A 10912-nucleotide genomic window follows, 5' to 3' on the forward strand; every position below is an offset into this window, starting at 1 on the left:
AAGTTGGCGCCTGGAGTTGGTGCCTATACAAGGAGCCGCATATTAACTTCTGAAGAGCCGCATGTGGCTCCGGAGCCACAGGCTGGCCACCCCTACTCTATGCAGTGCTCTGCTGTCAGCAACTATCTGCAAAACCCATTGGCAAAATGTGTGTCTCATCCTTTTTTAGTGGCTGGTCCATAAATAACAGCCTGCTATTGCTAACATGGTAGAGGTCTGTGCTGTGGAGCTAAAATCCAGACCTTGCCAATGATCTGAGTTGGGGGTCAGCATTGTTCTGCATGAAAAAGTGGGGGTTTTTAATTAGGAAATTATATATTTTTAAAAACTACATTAAAATAACATTGTTTATGAAATCAAGCACTTAAAAATTAGAAAATGCCAGAATTAAGGCTAACTATGCCACCTTAATTTGGTCCTCTTGTGTGTATGCGTTATGATACAGTCTTTAATTACACGGTCACATACTACCTGATCATGTCATGGGCAATCTTAATTCTGGTGTTTCCTAACTTTTGAGTGCTTGACTGAAACCATAACATTCTTTTAACATAGGTTTTTTGGGTATTATATATTGTAGAAAAACTAAAGGAGAAGGGCCATTGGGATTTACAGCTTATCTCAGAGGTTGCAGCTGCATGGAGCAGTTTGATGAAATAGAGATGAATTCATCAGAGAAAGCAAGGTGAGAGTGCAGGGGAAAAGAACATGACTGAGGTATAAAGGGTGTTCGCTGAGGAACAGAGAGAAGGTGTATGTCATACAATTGTTCAAAAGGCACAACAGAGCCAAAACCAAAAGGGCACAAACTTAGATAAAGGAAGGGCCTGCTATTGTAGATGTTTAGAAGATGTCGCTTTAAGCAGAAGATAGTTAATATAGACCAAAGGCTGCTACAGATGTTTCAACTGTGAATTCTATAAAGAAGTACGTCCTATCAGAATCCCCAGTCCTGCACAGGGGATAATGTCAGCACTGCACTCTTTCTGTAGCGTGCCTCCCCATAGGAACACATGCCCAGCATTACTATGGCACTGCTGTAGCTTACATCTTCAGCTTGTACCAACAAAAAGGTTGCTTACACGGAGGTTAAATAGATGTTCTTCCACAGGATATAAGATGTTAAGGATATGTACATAAACCACACAACTCTAACGATGATAATTTATTAACACCCTTGCTTAAAAAAATTGAAAGTAGGAAAGAAAAGAAAGACTGATGATAAGATCAATGAGCTGGCTACAAACAATATTGGTCTTGCCTCGTAACATCAAGAATAATACAGGTAAGAAAGAGCCACAGAGAGTGAATTAACTGCCTTTATTTTTATACCAGTGAATTCCAATATTACTATGGCCATGCAGAATTAAAGCCAAGTCTTCTACCCGTGTGGTAAAAGCTGTATATATTTGTTGGTTGTTTTAATGTATTATCATTGTAACATAACATCCACCTTTATTTAACCTTTACAGAACTGTATATATGACAATTGTTGCAGTGCTGTCACTGGTATATGTAACTCATGCATTTCAAACATTCACATACAAGATTTATGACAAAGCAGAAACAAGTGGCCTATATGAAAATGAGAACTGAGTGTGAGCCTTACAATCGTAAATTCCTTTGACTGAAAACTTGTTACATTTGTATGTAGCATATTCAATATTCTTCCCACATAAAATTTGCTCTTTAAACATCTGCTAATAAACAAATACATAAATTACCCTGAATGCTATTTGAGTTCACATACCATTTGACCAACTTTTCTGAAAAATAAAAACTATATATATATATATATATATATATATATAACCTACACAGCTTACAGACTGAAGGATAATCCATTAATACACTATGATGAGATTAGACCTATAGAGATATGAAAATAAGGATTTATGCTCAATAGTACCGAACACTAGACAAGAGTAGAAACAGACAGCAATGGATAGGACAGGAAATCTGGAGTGTAGAACTTGACCAAGTAACTGATTAAGATCAGGTGGATGAGGAAAAGAAAGGGGAAAGTAATGACATCTGGTGTGGAAACCAAAGTGAAAGTGAACAACTAAATGGCCACATTTTAATTTTCACAATAATTTTTATGCTATCCTGGGAAGCTCTAAATCTAAACCATCCTAGTCTACATGGGATCAATAATAACACAGAATACAGCCAGCTTGACAAAGAATAAGTAAATGAATTGTGTTAATTTTTTGCCTTCTTTTATAGTCTGATCTCCTTCTAGGAGACCATATTCCCTGGCCATTCCACAGTTTGTCCATCCAGTTTGGCCTTCGTGTTTAACAACTGTGGGCCCTGTATGAATCACTTGCATATGCATACATACACTCACACATACAAATACACATCTCTATGTATCTCAACTTCTTAGCTACTGTATAAACAGTCAGTAATGTCAATCAGTTCCTTTCCCTGATTTGCTGTCCTTAAAAACACTTACTGGACTGAATCCACCTGCAAGAGTTTTGGTTAATTTGTAGTCACTGAAACTATAATTAATGCGGCTACAACGCATAAAAAGTTCACATTGTAATAAAAGAGTATATAGTCTCTATAAACACCGCATCCAGGATATGCCTTGTGTTTATTCTGAGAAAGTCTAAAAACAAAAACCCTGAAGAGTTTGTATTTAGGTCTAACAGTGCTAAGCTGAGGTATTGTTGTCTTGTTACACAATATTCCTGTTTAGTGAAATTCAGTTTTCCAGTGGTTTAGTCTGGCGGTTCTGACAAAGAGCAGTTCCCATAGGCAGCCATGAGAAACACAAGTCTTATTGGCAAACGCTGTTTGACATTTTTCTGTTAAGACAGGATGCAGTGGTCCTATTTTCTTCCAGTCAGACTTATTAAAAAAAAAACACATCTCAAAGAGCCATCAGCAGCATGATATTTGTTCTTTCCCCCGACACAGAGGTTTTGTAGATTTCCTAGTCCATCTCAGATTGATGATAGTGTAGCACCTGGTGTTTCTGTTACATGTGGGATGCTACCCACCTCCATTTTTCCTTCATGTGAAATACCGACACTGTGTAGAGTCAATATAACAATAAGAAGTACACCGTAATTTTCCATAAGACCTAAGACAAAAGAGAATGTGCATCAGTTGCAATGTATGAAATATTTGACCATTAATGCATTTTCTTTTCCTTTATAAATTTACAAATCTTGTATATGGAATGGCTGTGCCTAATTTGCTAGAACCCTTCAGTATCCAAATTGCCAACACATTGTATATGGGCTGTGGCAGTAGCTTTCTGGAGGAATCAAGTCCATTCACATAAATATAATGACAAGATACACCAGCTACCAATACATCTGACAGCAAAATAGGGGTACAATTTCCAGCTATACTCTACATCATTCACCACTGCCAGTGAAGTTGATCCAGCAAAGTCCAATATACACTAGGGGTAAAATTCAGGTCCTATTGAAGTCAATGGGAATTTTTTGAATCCTACCTCCTCCACAAATTCATTGTATAATCTTAGGTAAATCACATAGGGCCTAATCCAAACCCAGTGAGTCAATGAATGTCTTTCTATTGATTTCAATAGGCATTAGATTGCTCCCTTAAATTCCAAGCCTCAACTGTCCATTTCTGTGAAATAGGGATAACGATACATACACATCATGGCGAAGCACTTTGAAATACCTGGTGAAAAACACTATATAGGTGCCAAGTATTATTATGGTATCATGAGTGCGTGTGTAGGAGGCAGGAGAAATTGTCTTAGATTCATTGATTTCAACTGACCTGTGATGATTTACACAAGCTAAAGCTCTGACCCTGAGATTTTTATGCAAATACAATTTTGATGAGGGTTTTAAAAAAAGATGATTTAAATGATCTTTCACATTGAAGCTGAGGTTTCTCATAAGTCACTAGTGGTTTTCAGGGTCTCCATTTTTACAGTACCCCAGCTTAAGACAATGAAAGAGGGACTGATATTTCAGAAAGGAGTTGCCCAACACATTCTGAAAGCCAGACCCCTGGAAGACACCCCAAGTTGTCATCTAAAATTCAGGCACCCCAATAGCTAGTCACTTTTGTAAACCTTGGCCTAAGCAATCGATCCTATCAAGCTGTGCAACCTCTTATTCTGTGACTGTTCCAGCAATTGCACTATGAAGATTAACACAACAGGCAGTTTGCAGAAATGTCCTGTGGTTTCTTATCCCTGTCAATTAGCATATTATAGTTTCACAAACTATGGGGACTCTGCAGATAATTTCATTTGCAAATTAAATGTTTCCTGCTAGATAGTAATGATACCTGACAGTGAGATAGAGGTATGACTATTGGAGGTAAAATGCTGAGGAAGCTACTTACACAAATGCAGACCAGCCAAATCAACAATAAGCAGATGTTGCAATGAAGTATGCTGCCAAGCAGAATTACAGCTTTGCATTTGTTGTTTAATATTTTTTGCAGATAGTTCTGGTCTTTGAAAACACCTGCACTAATATATGACTGACTGGTTCAGAATCAAAGGAATCCCAGGTGGTGCACCCACAAGCTGGGCTCTTTCCCAGTAAAGGTGACATGCATAGGATGAAATTAGCTTTGTCCTTTTTTCCCTTTCTTACCATGTAAATAACAGTGTCCTTATTTTTACAGTAGAAATTCTGAACTTGCCTGCTCTTGAAAATGTTATGAAAACTAGTCTAATGATAACATCAGAAAAGCAGGAAAGCTGAGATTTTCCAAGATATATTAACAGATTAAGGGCAATTATGCCCATATATGCAACATGTGTGTCCAATTCTCATTAACCACAATAGGAATCACATGCATGTGGCTGAGAGTTGAATTTAGCCCTAAAAGTCAATACAATACAGTTAGACTATATATGAATATCATTTCCAATTCATGCTTTAATAACCACACATGCTTTAGTGAAATACATTCTTGCAGTATTCTTTTGTTTTTAGTGCTCAATCAAAAAATAAAATAAAGATAGGTTTGTCCATACCCAGGGAGATATGTTTTACATGTCAAATATCCAAAATCTTTTCCATCACAATCTTCTACTCCCTCATGTCGGTAGCCATCTCCACAGTAAGCATGGTGGCATCCTAATGAACATGCAAGAAAAGGGCATCTTCACAACTGAGACAACCAAGTCAGGGATGCAGGAGGGATAAGCAGGACCATATTATTAAGGGCACAACATGAAACAGGGGATCTAACTGGCATCATAGAAAGACTGCCCACTCAGAAAGGGCAGGTTGCTCTTCGTTATAAAGAATGTTCTTTGACTCAAATTTAAGTGATTAGGGAAAGGGAATGGTTTAGGTTACACAGGGCTTTAGGAATTAGCCAAAGGAAGATACAGGAAGCATAAAATATGCTTAGGATAAACTTTGGGAGTTGGATTTTCAAAAGCACCTAAGTGACTTAGGAGCCCAAATCCCTTTGAAAGCTGTGGGACTAGTGCTCCTAAATCATATAGGTGTTTTTGAAAATCCCAAACCAGCTCTCTCCTTGCCATCCCCTAATATCCAAGTATATCTACTGAAAGTAGGTTCCCCTACACAAGGATGTGTTATGTAGACCTATTGTTTCTCCATAACAACAACAAAAAATAATCCCATGTATCTGTGTATAGTGACTGCCAATGCAATGTTAATATGCATGCAAGGTTACCCCAAGATGGAAGAGTGGAATTACTTCCTATTCCAAGCAGCAGGAAGTCACCTATCCAAGTCAGCAGCAAAACTCCCATTGACTTAAGTGGGAGTAGACCTTGACTAGGTCCATACTGTGGTATTCAGAGAGACCTTGGATTGGTAACTGTGAACCAACCTTGACTTTTTATGGCAATTGCTTCTGCATCACTGTAATCATTTTGGGCTGGTCAATAACTGGCATTTGTTTTTAAAGTCTGTGATTTTTCTAAGCATAACTTTAAAAGTTGAGACCATGTTCATTTAGCTGTGAGGCAAAAGTTAAAGGGAATTTAATTGTTGTTAAGCAAACTACATTGATTAAATGAGCATGCAGAAGGGGTGAGGGAGTTGAGGATAATTATGAAAATTTGGTAATTTAGTTATTTGTTAGAAGGTAGGGTTGTCTCCCTTGGAAATAACTCATTTATTGCACCAGCGATCTATTTGTCAGAAATTGTTGCTTCTATATAAATAACAATTAATCTGTTATACAATTAAATCAATCCAAAAGTCAGCTGTTTTCTTTTGATTCAGTCAAAGCAGAATCACTGGCAGAAGTACATAGGTCCACAAGAACAAAGTTATGAATGTTTGTTTAGTTTTCATGAGTGCTTAGTTTTCAGCTTTTTAGTCACGTCAGTGTCATAACTGAACAGGTCACAAGGGCTCTAGTCACTGGAAACTACACTCAGTTTATAGCATGCTATAGTCATGTCATGGGTTTTCTGGGACAGAGTGTGCTCACAGAGAAAGGGGGTGGATGTACAAGGGACAAAAGAAGCTTGTATTTTTCAGAATCAACAAACACTCATTCTGCATTGTGAAAAAGGCTCATCTCTCCTATTTCTTCTGCTAAAAATGACTAGAAAGTAGTGAAGAGTTGCTGTATGTCTGGGGAAAGGATGAAGTGATGAATGGCAGAGGTAGCTCTAAAGTTATTCTCCATGTTTGTATGCTATCATTTGGCCTCTGCTTTCAGTGACCAGGGAAATGAAAGCTAAGTTTACTTGGCATGAACCAGTCTTGGATAGACCTAGAAGTGCACATACTGAGTCAAAATCTGATTCCACTGAAGTCAGTGGCAAAACTGCAATTAATCTCAGTGGGACCAGGATCTGACCCATTATTAATCCTTCTAGCAGAATTAGGAACATTTGTGTCCCCATATCCTGGACAAATTCCCAGCTGGGTAATTAGATCTTGCCTACCTAAAATCCTCACCTGTAGCCTTAACTGGTTAGAACAGTCATCTCCACTTCCTGTCCTAAATGTTTGTATGATGCACTAACCTGTCTTGCACTCAAAATCCCAATGATTTCAGTGGAAGTTCTGCATATAAATCAATTGCAGGATCGGGCCCTTTAAAAGACGTCTGTCATGTTCTAACTCAGAGGTGATTCCTGTTTGTGAAGTGTGAAAAGCATATTTGGATCCTTTGAGATAAAAGGCTGCATACAAGTTATTATTTTGCCTAGAGTTTATAGCAACTTATATGCCCTATCTACTCAAAATACAGCTGTCGTACCTTTCTTTTCAACATCAGTGTTCAGTTTGCAAACAGTCGCCTAAAGGTCCCACATAAGACATCATGGACTGCACATGAGATTGACATTATGGTTTGTTTAAAGAAAGAAATAACACTGCATAGATGTGACTTACTTATACAGTCATCTGTCACAATAGTATTGCCATCATCACATTCTTCCCCATCCTGGATGATGCCATCTCCACAGGTGCTGCCATCCTCTACAGGGTAATCCACAGGATAGAAAGGGGTAAGCTATACAAACAAACACATGACAATTACCAGAACTGAACTACAAGAGTCTTGTTATCATTAAAAAGGTGAAGTGGGTGACAGAGATGGGTATAAGTCACATAGTTTGGATTCAAATGGGATCTTTGCCAAAGTTTGGGGTTTTCCAGGATTTGATTTGGCCTACTGTTGAGCCAGTTGGAAACCTGGGATCTGGATCTAAACTTCTTCAGGGTTTAGTGAATGTCTGAAGGTTTGGTTTGAGCCTACCTCCAGAGAGACATTTTTCAGGAAGTGTCAGTACAGTGGATCCTCTGGGAACTGCTTTACATTGTAACCAGGTATTCAGGTCATGTTATTTCAAGGTGTATACTAAAAGGGTCTCACACAGGGCCTGATTCAAAGCCCACAGAAGTCAGCTTCAGTGAGCTTTGGATCAAACCCTTACAGCTGTGTGCCACTCAGTGGTTTTGATTTGCAGGCATTTGTACAAAACGTGTTTTTTTTCACAACTTCTCAGGAGTTATTATGATTTTGTACAGGGTCCAAACACTCTGGCAAACCTGTTAGGTTTTGCCTTATGGGTCAAATACCAAAGCCTCTTTGCCACTCTAATACACAAAGAGCAGCCCCAGTTTGTTCACCAGCTGAGCGAGGTTCCCAGGGAGGTTTCCAAAACCTGAAACCATTAACAAGTTAATATTGCCTATAGCTAAGACTCACGTAAACAAGAATTCCAGAATTTTATTCAGTTCTGGCAGTGTTCCACTTTTTAGGAGAAATTTCCATAGAAAATACTTAGGTGTTCAAACACTGGGGAAAATGAGCATTTCCTTTGGTTTTAATTTTTCTTTATGAAATCCAAAGTTCAAAAGCATAAATCTTGTTTTTAATATGGAACGTAAATCTTCATGAAATCCGATGCCTTCTGAGACAATCATCATGTTTTTACCTGGATTGGAAGCCATCCAATGGTATCCTTGAAATACAGAGATCTCTGATCTCTTCGAAAGGCTAAAGCATTTTCAGTGTTCAGCCGGTCCAACTCCTCTTGATTGTTCACCACAAAAATCTGGGACACAGAAAATGAAATCACCGAGGATCCTTTCAAACAGTGTTTCAGTCATGAGGTCTGGTTTGCAGGGTTAACAAACAGCTCTACTGATGCTGATAATCAAACAAAACAATTATTTAATAGATTGATTCCAAAAGCAGCACTGTATTCATAATACTATGCTGAAATGTAAACCTGTGCACTTCCAGGTCACCAAAGGACAACTAGTAATGGTTAAGAGAGATGAGTTTTAAAGAGCTAGTGACTCAATTTCCTAGGACCAAATTTTTTGAACTCAGCACAGCTAGTCCCACAACAATGCTTGTGCAAGTCATTCCCTATGTAGAAGCTCATGAACACAAATGGGTATTTGCAGGAGCAATTACAAAACATATGCATACAAAAGGGTTTTGGGGGATACATTGAGCGTGCCAACATTTCTTCATGCACATTCATTGCAAAATAAACAATTAATTGCATTGCTAGAGTCCCTACTTAGCTTTTATTACTTTGTTCAAACTTCACTGGCACAGAAATCTGTACTTCTCTATGTGTCTGTTTCTATCCAAAGCAAATTTCTTAATTGAATAGAAAAATTACTTCAGAACTAGGAGAAATAGAATGTGCTGCTCCATTCCCAAATTCTTTTATGTCTCAGTCATTGAAATTTGGCAGCAAGAAGCATTAAGCTGTAATCTCTTCCTTTAGCAGTTTAATCAAATTAATTTTAGCAGGATTCAAAACATTTTTAAATTAAGAAAAAGTAAATGGAACGCATCTGAAGAAAATGGATTTAGTAACATAATGTCTGAGCCTGATTTCCACTAAGATAAACAGAATGAGTTCTTTTTAAAAAATCAAGGATAATTTATTTTTACATAGCATGACAATAACCCAGGCCCCCTAACAAAACTCAGCACCATTAAAAGCAACATTGAATAAAAATGCCTTCCATTCAAATGAAGGATGATAGTGAAAACTAGAGACTGCCTCCTCCACCAAGAGTCGAATCTGCAACTGTCAAGCATTCATGGTTATAAGAGGTAGGCCCAACATGGTAACTCTAACTTCAGTTGAAATCAAATGGCAGTTTTGTATTCTCAACAGCTAAGGATTTGAACCCATAAGCCACAGTCACAGAGAACAAGACTAAACTGTGGTTAATGACATGCAGACCTGAGCTGATACTTTACACAAAGCCAACAAAGGGTATGTCTACGCTACAAAATTAGGTCGATTTAATATGTCAATTTTTTAGAAATCGATTTGATACAGTTGATTGTGTGTATCCCCACTTAAGACCATTAAGTCAGCAGAGTGCATCCACAGTACTGAGGCTAGCATCAACTTTCGGAGCATTGCACTGTGGGTAGGTATCCCACAGTTTCTGCAGTCTCTGCCACTCATTGGAATTCTGGGTTGAGCTCCCAATGCCTGATGGGGCAAAAACATTGTCACAGGTGGTTCTGGGTACATGTCGTCAGGCCCTGCCCCCCCCATGAAAGCAATGGCGAAAAATCGTTTCTCCTCTTTTTTCCTGGGTTACTCGTGCAGATGACATACCATGGCAAGCATGGAGCCTGCTCAGCTCACTGTCACTGTACGTCTCCTTGGTGCTGCTGGCAGATGCGGTACTGCAATGCTACACAGCAGCAGCTCCTTGCCTTTGCAAGTTAGCAAAGACAGTTAGCAGCCGTACTGTACCGTTTGCTGCTGTCTCCTGGTTCCTCCTGTCTGGCCTCGGTGAGGTCAGTCGGGGGCTCCTGGGCAGACATGGGGGCTCCTGGCTGGCCTCGGTGAGGTCGGTCGGGGGACCTGGACATAAATGGGAGTGACTCCAGGTCATTCCCTTCTTTAAGTTTGGTCTAATGAAGATTCAGTCTTGCCTGGAATATCAGGCAAGCCTTCCAAAGAACCAGAGAGGCAAACGGCTGCTCCACGTCAGAGTCCCAGACATCCTGCTTCTATGATGAGCTGCATGCCATTCTAGGGGGTGCCCCTACAACTACCCCACCCCTGTGCTTCCCTCCTCCCTCACCCCTCCCTGGCTACCTTGGCAGTTATACCCCCATTTGTGTGATGAATTAATAAAGAATGCATGAATTTGAAACAATGACTTTATTGCCTCTGCAAGTGGAGATCAAACGGGGGAGGGGAGAATGGTTGGCTTACAGGAAAGTAGAGTGAACCAAGGGGGTGGGTTTTCATCAAGGAGAGAAAAACAGAACTTTCTCTCCGTAGCCTGGCCAGTCATGAAACTGGTTTTCAAAGCTTCTCTGATGCACAGCGTGCCCTGCTGCGCTCTTCTAACCGCCCTGGTGTCTGGCTGCGCTTAATCATTTTGTCTTTTAGCACAGAGTTCTGATAGTACAGATTCGTCTCCCCATACAGCGATCAGATACAGTACCTCCC

At 39.4% G+C, this 10912-nt stretch overlaps 2 protein-coding genes across 2 annotated transcripts in view; one reads left to right on the forward strand and one right to left on the reverse strand.

Annotated features, from left to right (window-relative positions):
* The window catches only part of WIPF3 (WAS/WASL interacting protein family member 3), a 323552-nt gene that overhangs the window by 290070 nt on the left and 22570 nt on the right, over positions 1-10912 (forward strand). The window lies entirely within an intron of this gene.
* Positions 1828-10912, reverse strand: part of COLQ (collagen like tail subunit of asymmetric acetylcholinesterase) — a 69152-nt gene continuing 60067 nt past the window's right edge. Inside the window, exons 14-17 of the mRNA XM_032801125.2 lie at positions 8399-8518; positions 7350-7470; positions 4994-5096; positions 1828-3097 (exon numbers count right to left, since the gene is read on the reverse strand). Coding sequence (XP_032657016.1) covers positions 3028-3097; positions 4994-5096; positions 7350-7470; positions 8399-8518 — 414 coding nt within the window. The 3' untranslated portion in view covers positions 1828-3027. The remainder of the gene's footprint in view (positions 3098-4993; positions 5097-7349; positions 7471-8398; positions 8519-10912) is intronic.

This window comes from Chelonoidis abingdonii, chromosome 2 (assembly GCF_003597395.2).
Source record: "Chelonoidis abingdonii isolate Lonesome George chromosome 2, CheloAbing_2.0, whole genome shotgun sequence".
NCBI lineage: Eukaryota > Metazoa > Chordata > Testudines > Testudinidae > Chelonoidis > Chelonoidis abingdonii.